This window comes from Scyliorhinus torazame, chromosome 2 (assembly GCF_047496885.1).
Source record: "Scyliorhinus torazame isolate Kashiwa2021f chromosome 2, sScyTor2.1, whole genome shotgun sequence".
In the NCBI taxonomy this organism is placed as follows: Eukaryota; Metazoa; Chordata; class Chondrichthyes; order Carcharhiniformes; family Scyliorhinidae; genus Scyliorhinus; species Scyliorhinus torazame.
The window spans coordinates 187620955-187641072 of record NC_092708.1 but is presented as its reverse complement, the minus strand read 5'-3'; the positions used below and the strand labels follow the sequence as shown (position 1 = coordinate 187641072).

The window sequence follows — 20118 nt, the reverse complement described above, 5'->3', positions numbered from 1 at the left end:
ATGGGAACCACAATGTTATATCTTTGAGTTTTCCGCAAAGAGAAAAGGTATGGAGGTGCCTACACTCTGGATTCTTACAAACACAATGAGAGGTTTTATTAAGGATGTTGCTCACACAATCTAAGATGGAGAACTGAAGCCCGTGCAAAAAACTCACTGCTAACATTCCTACTGATCATGTGACGCTTCACTAGCAGGGTAATATTCTCTGATCCCAACACCCCTCCCCCCTTACTTCTTTCATATAATTTATTTTCATAGAATTTAGTGCAGAAGGAGGCCATTCCGCCCATCGAGTCTGCACCGGCTCTTGGAAAGAGCACCCTACCCAAGGTCAACACCTCCACCCTATCCCCATAACCCAGTAACCCCACCCAACACCAAGGGCAATTTTGAACACTAAGGGCAATTTATCATGGCCAATCCACCTAACCTGCACATCTTTGGACTGTGGGAGGAAACCGGAGCACCCGGAGGAAACCCACGCACACACGGGGAGGATGTGCAGACTCCGCACAGACAGTGACCCAAGCCGGAATCGAACCTGGGACCCTGGAGCTGTGAAGCAATTGTGCTATCCACAAGGCTACCGTGCTGCCCACTTTCGTGCAATGACAACTGCTTAACATTAAAAAATTTTTTTTTTTTTTTTTAAAAAGAGTACCCAATTCATTTTTTCCAATTAAGTGACAATTTAGCGTGGCCAATCCATCTACCCTGCACATCTTTGGGTTGTGGGGGTGAGACCCACACAAACACGGGGAGAATGTGCAAACTCCACACGGACAGTGACCCGGAGGTGGGATCGAACCCGGGTCCTCGGCGCCATGAAGCAGCAGTGCTAACCACTGTGCCACCGTGCTGCCTCTCTGCTGAACATTTTTACAACAAACATACTTATGCATTATCTCTATACATATATACACAACTCAATAAGACAGTTGCTCAGGTGGATGTCTATTCCATTTAGGTTGTATTCGACATTCTGGAACCAGGCTAAAGACCTTTGAACTGTCCTCTTTTCCTTCAGTAGGTGGTACTTCCTGGGAAGTTACTCCGGTGTCCATCTCTACAGGTGCTAGGAAGTCCTCAGAAACAAAATCTGAACTTATATCTGAGTCTGGCCTCTGTTCCGAACTATCGCTGTCTTCGTTGTCCAAGGAAAATACGTCTTGAGAAGTTTCCGCAATTTCACTTTGTGAAGCCAGTAGTTGGTCAGCATGATGTTGCCAAACTATTTTATCGTCTGTCTGTACGGTGATATTGGACCTGCATTTGCTAGTAACGCAGCAGGTACCCATTTCTCATTGGTGGTGTAGTCTTTACTGGTACTCGCTCCCCTTGGTCGAATACTTCTGTTCTCCGCTAGCAATCTGTGCTTGTTGTTGTTTGACAATCGCTGAAGTGTCAGGTGGTCATAACAAATCAAACTATATGCGCAGATTCCTTCCGAACAGCAGCATTGGTGAACTCTGTGTTGTTGCGTGTGCGGTATTTCGGTCAGACATTAAGAATTTGATTAATCTTTTTGCTAATGTATGTTGGTCCTTCGGTGCCCTGATGAAATTTTTCAATGTTTGCACAGAGAGAAAAGGTATGGAGGTGTCCACCCTCTGGATTCCCACAAACACGATGAGAAGTTTATTAAGGATGTTGCTCATACAACCCAAGATGGAGAACTGAAGCACGTGCAAACACTCACTGCTGATGTCGCTACAAATCACCTGACGCTTCACTGGCAGGGATGTATTCTCTGATACAATACACTGAGGCACATCCGGTTATTGAGGAATGGGAACAACAGGGACATTCAAACATATGAAAAAGGAGCAGGAGTAGGCATTCAGATCTTCGAGATTGCTCTGCTATATAATAGGATCATGGTTAATTAAAACCTCAACTCTGCACCCCGCCTACCCCGATAACCTTTCATCCCTTTGCTTACCATTATCCACCTCTACCTTAAAAATATTCAAAGACTGCTTCCACTGCCTTATGAGGAAGAGCGTTCCAAAGACTCACGGCGATCAAGAGAAAAAGTTTCACCTCATCTCTGTCTTAAATTAGTGACCCCTTATTTTTAAACAGTGATCGCCTAGTTCTAGATTCGCCCCAAAGAGGAAATGTCCTCGCCACATCCACCTTGTCAATACCCCTCAAGATCTTATATGCTTCAATCAAGTCACCTCTTATTCGTCTAACCTCCAGTGGATACAAGTCTAGCCTGTCCAACGTTTCTTCATGAGACAAACCACCCATTCCTGGTAATAATCTGGTAAACTTTCTTTGAACTGCTTCCTCAGCATTTCCACCCCTCTTTAAATAAGGTGACCAATACTGTACATAGTACTCTAAATGTAGACTCATTAGTGACCGACTGAAGTATAATCTTCTTAATTTTATAATCAATTCCTCTCGTAATAAATGACGATATTCTAGTACCTTTCCTAATTATTTGCTGTAGATCTGGTCACAGTGTGGGGAAATTAAAGGTAGGCCTCCATTTTATCATTCTGCAATGCACAAATGGTGCAACAGTCCTGAAGGTGCCAGAAGGAAGACAATGGAGTGGAAGTACCTCTTTATTCAGTAAACCCTAGCAGCATTGTCTCTGACAGCATTTGAACCACCCAACAAAATTTTAGCTGACATACGATCGATGAATGAATTGCACAAATACAGCGATGCAAGCTGAACCCTATGCGGTTGGGCCCACATTTCAGGGAATCCTTCGGGTGCCTTTAACTACTGACAAATATCTATCCTTCCCTTGTTACCTGTCAAACGCAGAGACAGTGCTGATGGTGAGCAGCATGTACAGGAGGCACTGGCTTGGGTAGACTAGCATGGTGTACTGTTTCAGTAGATTTGGGAGCATAGAGAAATCGTTACCAGACAGCACATAAACTACGATGATATTCCACACCGTGTATCCGGCCAGAAACCCTTGTGCAAAGAGCCCGATTATCCTGAAAAGAAGAGGGAACAAAGTGGATTTAGCTCTAAGAAATGGACCTTCTGCAATATGATGCCTTCCATTGCATATACAGCAAGGCTTCATTACATTTTGAAGAAAAATCATTGAAGTGAAATCAGAAACACTGAGATGGCCCAGTGGATGGAGCCAGTGATCTCCAGGTAAATTGTGGGTATCTCCATTCCAGAATTTTGGGATCTAGTTCCAGCTTGAGCATACAAGCAGAAAATATGTGAAATACTCAACAGGTCAGGCAGCATCTGTGGTGAAGGAAACATAGTTTACATTGAGTAGAATATGACCTTCTTCAGGACGGATGCTGCTAAATTTGCAGAGCATTTCCAGTATTTTCTGCTCTATTTTTTGCTCTATTTTCAGATTTCCAGCTTTTGTTGACGAGTTGGGAATGTGGCACAGAATCTGGACCTAACTACAAATATCAAAGAGGCTAGAGTACCCAAAGTGGGAACTTGAAAATTCTAAACATTCTTCCACTATTGGGAACAAGACAGGGGGAGCCTTACTCTGCATAGTGTTGGTACCTGCTCTGCATGTATTTGATTGGGCAGTGTATAGGGAGCTTTAGTCTATATGTAACCCATGATAGATTCAGTGAGGGTGAAGTATTGTGGCAGATGCAGTTTAATATGGGGAAATACAAGGCCATTCACTTTGGACCCAAGAAAAATACATGGTTCTTTTTTTTTCCAAAATGGGGAGGGAGCTTGCGAGCTAGGAACTGTAGAGGAGCAGAGAGATTTAGGAGTACAAGTACGGAAAGCGCAAAGTTTCTTTTTTTATAAATTTAGAGTACCCCATTAATTTTTTGTTCCAGTTAAGGGGCAATTTAGCGTGGCCAATCCACCTACTCTGCATCTTTGGGTTGTGGAGTTGAGACCCACGCAAATACCGGGAGAATGTGCAAACTCCATACGGACAGTGACTTGGAACAGGGATCGAACCGGGGTCCTCAGCGCCGTGAGGCAGCAGTGCTAACTACTGCGCCACCGTGCCACCCCCGAAAATCTCAAAGTTAATAGACAGCTGAAATCAACAATTAAAATGGTGAATGAAATGTTGGACTTTATCTCAAGAGGGCTGGAATACAAAAGGGTGGCAATTATGTTTCAGCTGTTCAGAGCTCTGGCTCGACCTCATTTGTAGTTTTGCATTCAGTTCTGTGTTCCACACTTTGGAAAGGATATATTGGTTTTGAATTCCGAACAAATCATTAAACCACTATATTCATATCATTTATCACATTGTTTGTGGGATCTAACAGTGTGCAAATTGGATGTCACATTTCTGATGTTACAACAGTGACTACATTTCAAAAGCCTTTGGACATCCTGAGGTTGTACAAGGCACTATATATATGCAAGCTTTTTTTAAAGAATGGATGGAAGCATTAGATAGTCCAGTACCTAAAGGCAATTGCCAACTGGGATCTGCCATTAATTTTCTTGGGCACAATCAAAAACCTACTGAGGTAAAGTTAAACACTCTGAAAGGTCTGGACAATTGGGACAGTGAGAGAGACATAAGCTAAGGAGTTAAAATAATCGCAGGTGGAAAGATTTACAACAACAGAGCTTTGATTTCCAAGTACAACTCATGCTGCGGGGAATGGGGAACTGAGTTAATTCTCCTTACCTGAATCCACGGTGTGCCTGCAAAGAGACATCTCTGGTTGTTATGGTGGACTTGACCTCCATGTACACATCCACTGGCTCGGGAAGTTTCTGCATCTGTGTCCTGTCTGTGGCCTGAAAGCGACCTGTAGAAGAAATGTTACAATGAGGCAGAAGAGCTGCTGACAGCCTCACAGGAGAATGCACAGCATAAATCTGAAGATTTTAGGGCAAAATAGGCAACAAGAGCATGATTTATTCCATAATCTACTGTATACCTTTGCACAGAGGCTTTTGATGCCAGTTATCCCCGAGATACAGATGTGAAGAGCTAATATCACCTTTAACATAGTAAACCATCCCAAGGCGTTTCACAGGAGTGCTTTCTAACATAAATCAACACTGAGGGAATCAGGACAGTGAATAAAAGTTTGTTCGAAGTGATAGGTTTTAAAGTGCGTCTTAAAGGAGAAGTAGAGTAAGAAGTTTTACAACACCAGGTTAAAGTCCAACAGGTTTGTTTCGATGTCACTAGCTTTCGGAGCGCTGCTCCTTCCTCAGGTGAATGTCACTAGCTCCGAAAGCTAGTGACATCGAAACAAACCTGTTGGACTTTAACCTGGTGTTGTAAAACTTCTTACTGTGCTCACCCCAGTCCAACGCCGGCATCTCCACATTAAAGGAGAAGAGGAGAGGTTGAGAGAGGTAATTCCAAAGCTAAGAGGCTGGATAACTGAAGGCACTGTCACCAATGGGGAGACAACAGAAGCCAGGAACATGAAGAGGCCAGTATTGGAGGAATGCAAAGGAATGAAGGTTAGTAATAGGGAGATGTTAGGCCATTGAGAGAGTTAAACACAAGGACGGGATTAAACTCACTCTTCTAGATAGGATATGGCTACTTAAAACCGTACTCTATACAAGCCCACCAGTCCCCCGAATTCCTTTCTCAAGATCTGCTCTTTCCAATAACACTACTAATGAATTAATCCCTCACTGGATCTGTTGCCCTGTGTATTGCTGGTCTCAATATTGTAATCTACGACATCATTATGGGAGGAATCATACAAATCACGAAGAGAATGACAAAAGTCCCAAGATGTGCAAGTTAGGTGGATTGGCCATGCTAAATTTCCCCTTAGTGTTCAAAGATGTGCAGGTTCGTGGGGTTACAGGGTGTGGGCCTAGGTGGGGTGCTCTTACGGAGGGTCAGTGCAGACTCAATGGGTTGAATGGCCTCCTTCTGCATTGTAGGGATTCCATGGGTGGTCTACTCCCATTCCTATGTTCCCAGAGAGTGGTAAGAATGTGGAATTTGCTACCATAAGGAGTGGTTGAAGTGAAGAGCAGAGATGCATTCAAGGGGAACTTAAAAAACACGGAGGAGAAAGGAATTTAAGGATATGCTGGTTAGATAAAGAAGGGTGGGGGGAAGTTTCTGATGAGTTTAAACAAAATCGATCAATTAGGTTGAATGGCCTGTTTCTGTGCTTAAATACTACAAATGCCTCGTTCCTTCTCTAGACTCACTTCACAGTGTCTTTGATTCCTTAAACTCCCCCAGCAACCCCCCATGACAACTCATTCTCCTTGAATACCAATACCATGCCACTGAGAACCAGTGCAATTACTTACGACTTCGTTCAAGAAACACTTTGTCCACAGGCTGGCTGGTACCAGCCGATATGGAAAAAATAGGACCTTGGGGTCGGGGAGCCTGCCCATCACCGATAATGTCCTCTTCCTCTACTTCGAGCTCATTGCTGTGACCAGCCAGCCGAGTTTTCCTGTTTAAAAAAAAAATAAAGTGGTGTTAGAACCATTATCTGAACTTATGAGGGAAGAAGGTTTTCAACTTCTCAATCACTTATGAGAATAAATGAATTGGTTAATGAGGAGCCAAGCAACATTGATCAGGTCTCGGCCCAACCCGGTCTGCACTGTTAGCATTGATCTGACAGAAAGTGCGTCTGGACAATTGATGATGGAAAGTAAGGAGATGGTGATGAATTGAACAGTTATTTTCCATCAATTTTCACTATAGAGGATACAACTACCATCCCAGAAATAGCTGCAAATCAGGAAATTGAAGGGGGAGGGAGGAACTCAGAGAAATTACAATCATCAGGGAAGATCTATTAAGCAAATTGTTGGGTTTGTGGGCTAAGACATTTTCAGGTCTGGATGGACTTCATCTTAGGGTTTTGAAAGAAGTGGCGATGGAGATAGTTGATATGTGGTTTCAATTTTCCAAAATTCCCTAGATTCGGGGAAGGTCCCATTAGATTGGAAAATAGGAAATGTAACTCCTTTATTCAAAAAAGGAAGGAGACAGAATTAGAGAAACGAATTGAATGCTATTGTTTGTGAGAGGACTTGATTATTATAATTATAATCTTTATTATTGTCATAAGTAGGCTGCACGGTCGCATTGTGGATAGCACAATTGCTTCACAGCTCCAGGGTCCCAGGTTCAATTCCGGCTTGGGTCACTGTCTGTGCGAAGTCTGCACATCCTCCCCGTGTGTGCTTGGGTTTCCTCCGGGTGCTCCGGTTTCCTCCCACAGTCCAAAGATGTGCAGGTTGGGTGGATTGGCCATGATAAATTGCCCTTGGTGTCCAAAATTGCCCTTAGTGTTGGGTGGGGTTGCTGGGTTATGGGGATAGGGTGGAGGTGTTGACCTTGGGTGGGGTGCTCTTTCCAAGAGCCGGCGCAGACTCGATGGGCCGAATGGCCTCCTTCTGCACTGTAAATTCTATGATAATCTATGATTCTATGAATTAACACTGCAATGAAGTTACTGTGAAAATCCCCTAGTCGCCACACTCTGGCACCTGTTCGGGTACACTGAGGGAGAATTCAGAATGTCCAATTCACCTAACATGTACGTCTTTCGGAACTTGTGGGAGGAAACCGGAGAACCCGGAGGAAACCTACACAGACATGGCGAGAACGTGCAGACTCCACACAGTGACCCAAGCCGGGAATCGAACCTGGGGCCCTGGGGCCACTGTGTTAGATTATTAAAGTAGGGAGGTGATGCTTCAATAGTACAAGGCATTGGCATATGGAGCACTGTGTGCAGCATTCTTCTCCTTAGAAGGAAATGCATTAGCTGTTCAAAGAAGGTTTACTAGACTAACACCAGGAATAGGCAGGTTGTCTTATGGGGAAAGGTTGAAGAAGTTAGGCTTATATTCACTGGAGTTTAGAAGATAAGAGGCGACTTGATTGAAACCGTAAAGATCCGGAGGGGTCTTTTCACCCTGGTGTATACTTCAAATTGTCTTTTTCTAGGTTACACGGCGTGTGCTGCAAGTTCCTGAATGGTGTTTCTGTGAGGTAGTGCGAAGATAAAATACAGAAACCCCCATTTGTTTGTGGCAGTTGGAGAGGACCGGGTTGGGACCCAGTTTGCAGTGGCATGGTTGTTGCTGAGCAGGCTCTCGGTATGATTGTGCTGCGTGTATCTGGATGATGATTGCCGTCAAAGATGTTGGGCTGGATTCTCTGATCGCTGACACCGAAATCGCGTTCGGCCGGAGAATCATAGTTCCCGATTGGCCGGAGAATCATAGTTCCCGACCAAATCGAGGGCGGTGCCGCTTTCGCGATGCTTCGCCCCTTCCAAAGCGGCGAACTCTAGGAGTACACTGCGCCATGTATCGACGGCCTCAGGACATTGACTGATGCTCGCCCCGATGGTCCGGCCCCGACTGACCGAGTTCCCAACAGTGTTGGTCGTGTGTGGTCTCATCCGTCGGGAGCTTGGTGTGGCGGCTGCGGACTTAGTCCTGCGGCGCCACAGTCGGGGGGGGAAGGACTTCATCAGGGGCTGGGGGCACTGCGGGAAGGTGGGGGGGGCGGCTGGGGCGGGCGAGCCGGCCGAAGGGGGGGAATATTTTGCGTGCCGGGTCCGCAAACGGCCTCCGTCATGTTGCACGGCAAGGCCGCTGCAGGCCGCCGCCCTGCGCATGCGCGCCCACGGACTCGGCAATTCTCTGGGCCATATCGGTAGCTAGAGCTGGGTGCTCCATGCCCGCCGGCATGCTAGCTCCCAGCAAAACGGGGAATCGGTGCCTGTTTGCCACCATTCTTTCTGGCCTAAACGCCACTGTTTCCACGCAGCGTGGGGACATAGCCCCAGAATCAGAGATTCTAGCCCGCTTTCTTCGCTGAGGATCTCGGCTCTGTGGTGCAGGTCGTTAACGCTCGGTTTGAGGAATTGTGGGTACTTTCATGAGAGCGATGGAGACGCACAAGAAGGTTCTTACACTTGAAAGAGCACTTTCCCTGGTGAGGGGCACGTCTGTGTGTTGTTGAAATCCTGTTTCATGGTATGCTATCCATCCTGTCTGTTTGGGAGACGGGAGCCGGGCGGGGTGCGTCCCTGAGCCCAGCACCTGGCAAGAAGTGAGAGGCGAGTTCCTGATTGTGTTCGAGAATTAGCTGCCATGCTTTGGTAATCCTGATTTGGAATTTGGGTGCATCAGATTCGAAGAAGCACAACATATCCCATCTTAGAGGCCGGTGGTTGGTCTGGCCCACCGATCGCTGGTCCCTTATTGTCCTGTTCTCGATGGTTGTCGTGAGGGGTTGGGATGGGAATGGTGGAGGGGTTGTTCATCCCGGCTGAGGCCCAGGTTGTGGACTGCCTGGGTCTGAGAGAGATGGCATGGTGGAAGTGATAGTGTCTCAGCCAGTCGAGAAACCGCCTCATCTTCAAGTCCCCTTCCGGGTGCTCAGAGGTGTACATCTTCTGGTAAAAGGTCGCAACGGCCTCATTGATCTTATCTGGTGCCATGACTAGTTTACTGTTCCTGTCCTTCACCTGTGCTATCTCCCTCATGGTTATCTGCTATCTCAGCTGGTGCAATTTTTGTTACGTTTTGACTTCTTGTCATTTCTGGAGTATTCTTCATATCCATTTATTTCATTTGCAAAGGGTTTGCAACCAGAATGACTAAACAATAGGTGGGGAAATATACGTTTGAATCCTTACGTGTAGCAATCCAGGTTTTAAGGGAAGCAGGACGTTGAGGTTGGACTATCTAGGTACACCATCATTCGAACTGTGTCTCCATGGAGGACCCTGAATATAAAAAATTGGAGCAACAGCCAATATTGACCATCGAGTTTGCTCTGCCATTCCATCCGATCATTGCTGATGTTCGAAATAGCATAGGTTCAAAATGTTGCTACTGGGCTAAATGTTACTTCGAAGGGGGTCATAGAAAGGAGTAGAGTTGAGGAATTTAGATTTGGATTCTGACAAAGTTTCTAAGCCAGGTTACTTTAAACAAAAGAAAGCTAGTTTTGAGATAATATTGTTATGGGAATGTCACTTTAAGAAATGTTTGTCTGCTCAAGTGGCTGCAGTGATGTCAGTGTGTGGGTGGAGCTGAGCTAGGGTTCTGCTTTTTAGTTTCACTTTGAGGAAAAGCTTGGGTGTGTCTGTGTTTTTTGGTTTTGTTTTAGTGTTGGAGCTGCAGCCAGCCAAAGAAGGTGTAATTTCGATCTCTCTGCCATCTAAAGACTATATCTAGATCATGTAGTGAATTTAGAGTGATAACTTCTCTCAGTAGAGAATTTAAACCTGATGTGCTTCTGTAAAAAGGGTTTTTGTCTTATGCATGTTAAAAGGAAAGTTTAAGGAGTACTTAGAGTGTTGTATTCTTTGGGGGGTGTATTTGAACTGATGGTTGCCAAGATGTTCACTGTATGTTTTAAAAAGGTTACCTGAGTTCGTAGAATAAACATTGTTTTGCTTTAAAAATTACTTTTAAATTTCTGCTGCACCAAACCTGTAGAGTGGGCCGAGTGCTCCCCATACGACAATCTAGTAAAAGTCGAGGGTCAGGTGATCTCCATGATATACTTTGGAGTTCTCTAAACCCTGGCCCATAACAATACAAATTGCGGCACAGAAGGCCAATAGCCCTACCCATAATGCTACATCTTCAGCTGATCCTACCCATTCTAACTCATTTCTCCAGCAACTTTTCATATTTTTGGTAAGTTTTTTTTTCCCTTCAAGGGAAGGATTGTGTGACTGCACATGTTTAAACGTGTATTCATCATGTGTTTAAAAGAAAAAAGAGGCTGCAGTCATTGGTGAATGTGGTAACTTGAGACCACAAACAAGGTAGTCAAATGCATTGTTTATAAGAAGGAATTTCTTTATATAAATAAATAATGAAGTTTGACACGAACAAAATAGTAATAGTGATAACCACGAAAACAAGGGCACTAGTGAAACAGGCCTTGCTTACAGGTCACCCTCTTGCAGACTGAAAAGCCCTCACATGCTCAGAACCCTCAACAGTGGCCAAAAAAACAATTATATCGGAGAAAGACTTACACTCTGTATTCAAAATTACACTCGTTAACAGTGAATCTGCAGTAAAACTAGGGAGGCCTGGGTGTCGAGGGGTATTAAGTAATGTCATCTCTGACTTCCGGTGGCAGCTATGAAGGAGTAGGTCGCACATTTGGTTGCTCCCGCTCGGGTCAGACCGTTGGACCTTTTCCCCCGATTTTTTGTCGAACTTGATTCGGTAAATTGATGGTGGAGGCAATTGTGGAGTGGATTCCTACATCAGTGCATGGGGAGGCGGACCAGAAGTGCTCGCAAAGGAAGAAATAGGCGAACAGAGAAGGCTTGGGCTGAAGCTGCAGCGGGAGAAAGCATGGTGGACGACCGGGGTCCTGGCTCGACGACCCAGCGGTTGACGGAGCAGCTGTTGCAGTTCAGACAGGAGGACTTCACCAAGCAGAAACAGGAATGCTTGGACCCGATTAAGGAATCGATTGCATGGCTTGAACTTAGATTGGATGCCCAAGACCGGGTGATCCATAAAGTGGAGAAGGCGCTGGCTGAGCAGGAGGAACATCAAAGCAGTGGAGTTGAAGGTGGGGATGCTGAGAGACCAGCAGAAAAGACTCCTGGAGAAGGTGGAAGCGCGAGTGGGGGACGGACAGACGGACGGACACCTCCCCCCCCCCCCCCCCCCCAACCCCCGAGGGCAATGGTGGCGCGATTACACAGGTACTTGGACAAGGAGCGCATTTTACGGTGGGCCAGGCAGACACGGAGTTGTAAATGGGAGAATAGTATCCTGCAGATCGATCAGGATCTGAGTGTGGAGGTGGCCAGGAGAAGAGTGGGGTTCAACCAGATAAAGTCAACCCTTTTCAAGAAAAAGGTTAAGTTTGGACTGCTGTATCCAGCCCGTCTTTGGGTGACGTATGAGCAACATTTTTATTTTGAGTCGTCCGAGTAAGCGATAGACTTCACTAGAAGGAAAGGACTGGTGGTGGACTGAGGTGTTTGATCTTCTGTTTGATCTTTTCTTTGTTTTCTGCGCTTTATTTTCGGGCAATTGTGTTTCGGGATTGTTTTTCTTTCGCATGTGTGTGTCCGAGCGGGGGGGGGGGGGGAACAATAGGTGGGAGAATGTCTGGCGCCATGGGCGGTGGTCACCAAACTAGCTGGGCGGGCTAGCTCACGGAAGCGCAGTGGGGGGTGAGCAGATGTTATGCTTGTTGAAGGGGTTGGTTTACATAGTGCTGTTACTAGGGGGGGGGGGGGGGGAGAAATGTTCTGCTGACGGGGGAGGGACTTTTGCTGTGGGACAACACAAAGGAGGTCGGGGGCGGAGGCTGCCTGCGGGGGGGCCGGCAGATGCGCGTGCTGGAGACTGGCCCAAGAAAGGTGATGGCTGATCGGCGAAGAGGGGGGCGATAAGCCCCCCAACCAGGCTGATCACATGGAACGCAAGAAGGCTAAATGGGCCGGTTGAGAGGGCACACGTGTTTGCGCATTTGAGGGGATTGAAGGCGGACGTGGTAATGTTACAGGAGACGCACCTTAGAGTAACAGCAGATTAGATTAAGGAAGGGATGGGTCGGGCAGGTTTTTCACTCGGGGCTGGACTCTGGGTCACAATCCTGATTAATAAGCGAGTGTTATTTGAGGCAGGAAGAATAGTTGCGAGTGCGGGAGGCCGGTACATTATGGTCAGTGGGAAGCTGGAGGGGCTGTCGGTGGTACTAGTGAACGAGTACGCGCCAAATTGGGATGATGTGGTGTTCATAAACAGGATGTTGGGGAAGATCCCGGACCTGGATTCGGGTAAAGCCCCGGGGCCGGATGGGTACCCAGTGGAGTTTTATAAAATGTTCTCTGGGATATTGGGTTCGCTGTTGATAAGGAAATTCAATGAGGCAAGGGAGCGTGGGGTGCTTCCCTCGACGATGTCACAGGCCACTATTTCATTGATCCTGAAGCAGGACAAGAACCCAGAGCTATGTGGGTCCTATAAGTTGGTCATGGGGGGGACTTTAACACAGTCATCGACCTGGGCTAGACCAGTCGAGCTCAAGGACAGGCACGGTGCCAGCAATGGCAAAGGAGCTGAAGGGGTTTAAGGAGCAAAAGCGGGGGGTGGACCCATGGAGCAGGAGACCCATGTTTTCGGAGCAGGATGGGTCCGGGAGCTGCCAGCCAGGTTGGGAGCGAGGTCCCAGAGGAGGACTTCCTGGGGAAGACAAGGAGACGTTCGTGAGGTGTTTGGTTGGCTGTGGTACAGAGCAGTGACCGGATGGAGTGGAGGGCATCCGGGAGGACTTCCTACCAGCGGGAGACTGGGAGATTCGTGGACCGCAGGGCCAGTAGGACGGTCTTCCAGACCGTTCCGTTCTCCCTCTCTCCCTGTATTTTCCCCGGGGGTTGTAACTGGTCATCCTGCTCGAGGCAATGCCCTTGCTGAGCAGGAATTGACGCAGTTCGTCGCTCTTAAAGGAGGACCCCCTATCACTGTGTATGTAGGCGGGGAAACCGAACAGCGTAAAGATACTATGGCGGGCTTTTATGACGGTGGTTGCGGTCATGTCGGGGCAGGGAATGGCGAATGGAGACCGGGAGTACTCGTCAATCACGTTCAGGAAGTACGAAGTACGTGTTACGGTCGGTGGAGGGGAGGGGGCCTTTGAAATCCATACTGAGGCGTTCAAAGAGACTGGAAGCCTTTATCAGGTGCGCTTTCTTTGTCCTGTAGAAGTGAGGCTTGCACCCTGCGCAGATTTGGCAATTCCTGGTGGCTGTTCTGACCTCGATGGATTAAGGCAGATTGCGGGTCTTGAAGTGGAAAAATCGAGTGACCCCCCCCCCCCCCCCCCCGGGCGGCAGAGGTCCTCGTGGAGGGCTCGGAGGCAGTCCACTTGTGCATTGGCACATGTGCTGCGGGATAGGGCATCAGGAGGCTCGTTTAGCTTCCCGGGATGTTACAAGATCTCATAGTTGTCGGTGGAGAGTTCGATCCTCCACCATACGATCTTGTCATTTTTTATCTTGCCCCGCTGTGCATTATCGAACATGAAAGCAACCGACCGTTGGTCAGTGAGGAGAGTGAATCTCCTGCCGACCAGGTAATGCCTCCAATGTCGCACAGCTTCTCCTTTCCGACTGAGGAATGGCGGATTTCGGAGGTGTGGAGGGTGCTTGAGAAGAAGGTCACGGGTCTGCCCGCTTGGTTGAGGGTGGCCGCCAGAGCTACGCCAGACGCGTCGCTCTCGACCAGGAAGAGGAGGGACTCGTCGATGGCGTGCATCGTGGCCTTTGCAATGTCTGCTCTGATGCGGCTGAAGGCCTGGCGGGCCTCTATCGACAGGGGAAAAACTGTGGATTGGATCAGTGGACGGGCCTTGTCCGCATATTGGGGACCCACTGGGCATAGTAAGAAAAAAAACCTAGGCAGCGCTTCAGGGCTTTGGAGCAGTGCGGGAGGGGGAACTCCATAAGGGGGCACATGCGTTCAGGGTCGGGGCCTATAACTCCATTACGCACTACGTAGCCAAGGATGGCTAGGCGGTCGGTGCTGAACACGCATTTATCCTTGTTATACGTGAGGTTAAGGAATTTTGCGGTCTGGAGGAATTTTCGGAGGTCGGTGTCGTGGTCCTGCTGGTCGTGGCCGCAGATGGTGACATTATTGAGGTACGGGAATGTGGCCTGTAAACTGTACCGGTCAACCATTCGGTCCATCTCTCGTTGGAAGACCGAGACCCCATTAGTGACACCGAAGGAAACCCTTAAGAAGTGGTAGAGCCGCCCATCTGCTTCGAAAGCAGTGTATTTGCGGTCACTAGTGCGGATGAGGAGCTGGTGGTAGGCGGATTTAAGATCCACCGTGGAAATGACCTTGTATTGCGCGATCCTGTTGATCAGGTCGGATATGCAGGGGAGAGGGTACACATCAAGCTACGTAAAACTGTTGGTCGTCTGACTGTAGTCGATGACCATCCTATGCTTCTCCCCGGTCCTTACAACCACTACTTGAGCTCTCCAGGGGCTGTTGCTAGCCTCAATGATATCTTCCCTCAGTAACTGTTGGACCTCTGACCTACTAAAGATCCGGTCCTGGGCACTGTACCGTCTGCTCCTGGTGGCGACTGGTTTGCAATCCGGGGTGAGGTTCGCAAACAGGGAAGGCGGATCGACCTTGAGGGTTGCGAGGCTGCAGACAGTGAGGGGAGTATAGGGCCGCCAAATTTGAAAGTTAGACTTTGGAGGTTGCACTGAAAATCCAACCCTAGGTGTGTGGCCGCGCAGAGGTGGGGAAGGACGTAGAGTCGGTAGTTTTTGGACCTCCCTGGACCGTGAGGTTAGCTACACAAAACCCCTTGATCTCTACTAAGTGAGATCCGGTGGCCAGGGAGATTTTTTGATTAACGGGGTGGACGGGGAGAGAACAGCGCCTTGCCGTTTCGGGGTGTATGCAGCTCTCCGTGCTCTCAGTCGATTAGGCAGGACGTTTCATGCCCATTGATAAGCACCGTCGTCGTAGCAGTCGAGTGTGTTCAGGGCTGAGACTGGTCCAGGGTCACCGAGGCTAATCGTGGCAGCAGTTGGATGTTCTCTTTGGGCGGTGTGTGGTCAGCCGAACTGGGGTCCTGGGAGTCCATCCAAGATGGCGGCGCCCACTGGTCGCACATGGCTGGGGGGTGCACAAAATGGCGGCGCCCATCCATCGCACGTGGCGTCCGCGGGACAAGATGGCGGCGCCCGGAGGCTACACGTTGCCCTGGAGGAGGAAGATGGCGGCGCCCGCTGGCTGCACGGGGTCCGTGGAGAGGGTTGTGGTGGCGGTCCGTATTCGCCTCCGGAGACCGCAACGACCGCCCGGGCCTGGCATACTGCCACGAAGTGGCCCTTTTTGCCGCATCCCTTGCAGATGGATGAACGGGCCGGACAGCGCTGTCGGGGGTGCTTGGCTTGCCCGCAAAAGTAGCAGCGGGGCCCCCCGGGGTTGCCAGGCCATCTCGCAGCACAAGCTTGTGGGGGGATGGGAGATGCCTCGGGGTCAGCCGTGGGGGGTTCCACACTGCCCAGGGGCTCCCGCGCGGTCGGGGATGTAAGCGCAGGCGTTTCGGGAGGCCACATCCTTGAGGCCTAGTGTCTCTTTCTCCAGCAATCGCTGGCGGATTTGGGAGCACAGCATACCTGCAACAGAAGTGTCCCGAATCAAAAGTTCTGTGTGGTCGTTTGCTGAAACTTGCGGGCAGCTGCAGTTTCTCCCCAACACCAGGAGCGCACGGTAGAATTCTTCCAGTGATTCCCCAAGGATTTGTCGCCTCGTCGCTAGTAGATGTCGGGTGTAGACCTGGTTTACAGGGCTAATATAATGTCCTTTCAGCAGCTCCATTGCAGCATCGAAATCGTCCGCGTCCTCGATGAGGGTGTAGATTTCTGGGCTCACCCTCGAGTGCAGAATTTGTCGTTTCTGTTCTCTCGTGGGTGTGTTTTCGGCCGTCCCGAGATATCCGTTGAAGCACGCCAGCCAGTGCTTGAAGGTTGCCGCTGAGTTTGCCGCGTGGGGACTGAGTTGCAGAAACTCTGGCTTGATTCGGAGCTCCATTCTTTAAATACTAGCGTATTAAATTGATGCACGATCAATAACTCCAAAAGCGAGATTGGAGACAATTGAAGGCTTTAATACGCTAGATGTTTCCCCCAGCAGCATAGGTACAGAAGAAAGCTGCTGGGGCGGCACGGTCTCTTATACCCCGCCTTGCAGGGCGGAGCTAACATACAGGCTTAACCAAAGGGAACAAGTACATTCTCCACCAATGGCATTCCGGCATTACCAGGTACCGTAATCCTTCTAACACAGACTACCACAGCTGGCTTTCTCTGTCTGGAGAAAATTAAGTTCGCTTTGAGCGGGTCAATGTTAGGGTTCGCCCGGAGGTGGCAGCCGTTCGTCAACTTCTTTGGGGAAAATTAACCGTCAGCAGAAAGGGGGGGGTTGGGGTTTAGCTTAGAGTAGGGGGTTAGTAAAGGTGGGACCTGTAAGGGAGGAAGACGGCTTTTGCACTACGTTTATATTTTCATGTACATTGTTTATTCTGTTGTTGTCATAAAACCATAAATACCTCAATAAAATGTTTATATAAAAAAAAGTAATGCCATCTCATACTAGAGGGCCAACCAATACCATATCCATCATTGCATGGGCTGTCTGATGTGCATGAACACTGCTTGAGGTGTCTGATCAGACTACACTCAGAGGAGAGCAGGTTCTTGGTTTGGTTGATGAGCCTGGTATACTTCCTTCTGCTACATGGTACCAGATTAAATGGAGAGAACAAAAATTGGGGCAGGCAGGTTTTATACAGAAACTGTGAGGTGCAGGTCTGTGATTGGAGCTGAAACCTAAGATCTCGGGTTCGCTCCCGGCTCTGGGTCACTGTCCATGTGGAGTTTGCACATTCTCCCAGTGTTTGCGTGGGTTTCGCCCCCACAAACCAAAGATGTGCAGGTAGGTGGATTGGCCATGCTAAATTGCCCTTTAATTGGAAAAAATAAATTGGGTACTCTAAATTTACAAAAAAAAAAGTAAATCAGTCCACATCAGTGCTCCTGGTTTCTGAAGCGAAAACTGAATAAAGTAAGAGGCATTCAATTGAAACCGTTATTCTGCATATCCACTTGTGTGTGAATTACAACATTTTCTTGACACAAGTCCTTTTTACGATTATACAAAATTAGTTTGATTGCAAGGGGTTTAAATGCCTACAGTTTAGGATTAAACTGCCTATTTATCAGGTACTGAGCAGTACTGGAACATGCTGAAACACAAGGGGCTGGATTCTCCGATTTTGAGACTAAGTTCTGACGCTGGCGTGGGAACAATGGTGTTTTATGACTGAGAGAACGGCGCAAAACGGCCACCGATCCTCCGTCTGGTGGGGGGCTAGCAGGCACGCAACGTAAAGCCCCAGCTCTAGCTGCGGATAAGGGCAGCACGGTAGCATGGTGGTTAGCACAATTGCTTCACAGCTCCAGGGTCCCAGGTTCGATTCCGGCATGGGTCACTGTCTGCGGAGTCTGCACATCCTCCCCGTGTGTGCGTGGGTTTCCTCCGGGTGCTCCGGTTTCCTCCCACAGTCCAAAGATGTGCAGGTTAGGTGGATTGGCCATGGTAAATTGCCCTTAGTGTCCAAAATTGCCCTTAGTGTTGGGTGGGGTTACTGGGTTATGGGGATCGGGTGGAGGTGTTGACCTTGGGTAGGGTGCTCTTTCCAAGAGCCGGTGCAGACTCGATGGGCCGAATGGCCTCCTTCTGCACTGTAAATTCTATGATATCTATGATGATGATATGGTTGGAGAATTGTCGGGTCCGTGGCCACGCATTCGCACGGCTGCGCCCTGCAGCGGCCGCGCTGTGCAACATGGTGCCGGCTGTGCGCGGGCCCGGCCTGCCAAATAGTGACCCCCTTTGGCCAGGCTCGCCAGCTCCGGACCACCCCCCACCAGTGTCCTCGCCAAAGCACCCCCTGCCCGCAGATCGGCTCCCCCCTGACTGTAGTGGCAATGGACTCAGTCCACAACCGCCACGCTGGGTTCCCGAAATATGTACCACACGTGTCAAACGCCGTCGGGAACGCAGCCCTTCAAGGGCGAAGCATCGGGGGGTGGGGGCATCAGGTAACATCCTGAGGTCGTCCCAACGGCGTACTCCTAGAGTGCACTGTTCTGGAGGGGGCGGAGCATCACAAAAGCAGTTCCGCCCCCAATATCAGCACCAACGTGGATTTTCTGGTCGATCGGCGAATGCGATTTCCGCATTGGAGACCGGAGAAACCCGCCCAAGATATCTGAGGCACTTACGCTGCAACCAGCACCACTGCACTGACACAGAATCTTAAATCTGTGCCCTCTGGTGCCTGATCCTCTCACCAATGGGAAGGCTTTCCCCTATCTATTCTATTTAGACCCCTCATGATTTTGAACACCAATATCAAATCTCCTCTCAACCTTCTCTTCTCTAAGGGAATCAGTCCCGATGTCTCCAATCTATCTATGCAACTGACACCTCGCGAATCTTTCCTGCACCCTCGCTAATGTTTTCAATCTTTCCTGAAGTGTGGCCATCAAAACTGGATGCAACATTCCAGGTGGGACCAAACGAGTGTTTTATACAAGTTTGACATAACCTCCTTGCTATTGTACACTGTGCCCCATTAATAAAGCCAGGACACTCAAGAGAATATTAAAGGCAGACCCCAAACCCACAACAAAACTATTATGATTTTTTGCTTTTTTAGATAAATTTAGAGTACCCAATTTATTTTTTCCAATTAAGAGGCAATTTAGCGTGGCCAATCCACCTACCCTGCACATCTTTGGGTTATGGGTGCGAAACCCACGCAAACACGGGAGAATATGCAAACTCCACACGGACAATGGCCCAGAGCCGGGATCGAACCTGGGACCTCGGCGCCGTGAGGCAGGAGTGCTAACCACTGCGCAACCATGCTGCCACGGGCCTGTTATGATTATCAAAACTCACTTGATTTTCTTCTTGATTTTCCGGGAAACTTCATCATCTGGTCCACTGTATAAATTGCACACGTCAGAGGGATTATGTTGGCTGAAGGAGGTTTCCAATTCTATAACAAACAGTAGGTTTACAATTAGATGTTTCTGTGGCCTGGTTTTATTTTTCAACATTTAATCTGAAGCAGTTCCAGTCCAGAAAAGACCAAGTGGAGTTAGACAGTGGCTGGTGCAACACCAATAAACATGTTGCAGGTTTTGGGTTCAGAATAGTCATCAGAACCTGTACCTGGCACAGAGGTGCAGGAACATGTGCAAACGACCAGGAATGGGCACGATTGTGGCAGCAGGCATGGACACAGGCAGGCATACAGCAACCTACGCCTGGAACAGCCATAAGAGGAAACGACTGGAACACTTTTTCACCATATCTTTGAACCACATCGACCCAATCTACTGTCTTCAACCCCCAACTTCACACCATATCCCACAAGCCAGCCTATTCACCTCATTTATGCCTGAACCTTCACCTGCCAACTCTCTGACTACGTCCCTCAACACCACCTGCCACCATCTGAACATACCCCTTTCTCTCTAGCAGATCTCATGGCCCAATTTTACAGTCCACAGCCACTACCCTTCCATTGCAACTTATTCCACATCCATA

At 48.6% G+C, this 20118-nt stretch overlaps 1 protein-coding gene across 1 annotated transcript in view; it reads right to left on the bottom strand.

The window, feature by feature from the left end:
• Nucleotides 1-20118, bottom strand: part of LOC140394262 (transmembrane protein 237-like) — a 58554-nt gene that overhangs the window by 21369 nt on the left and 17067 nt on the right. The window contains exons 6-9 of the mRNA XM_072481312.1: nt 19465-19564; nt 6244-6395; nt 4631-4754; nt 2778-2969 (exon numbers count right to left, since the gene is read on the bottom strand). Of these exons, the coding sequence (XP_072337413.1) occupies nt 2778-2969; nt 4631-4754; nt 6244-6395; nt 19465-19564 (568 nt within the window). The remainder of the gene's footprint in view (nt 1-2777; nt 2970-4630; nt 4755-6243; nt 6396-19464; nt 19565-20118) is intronic.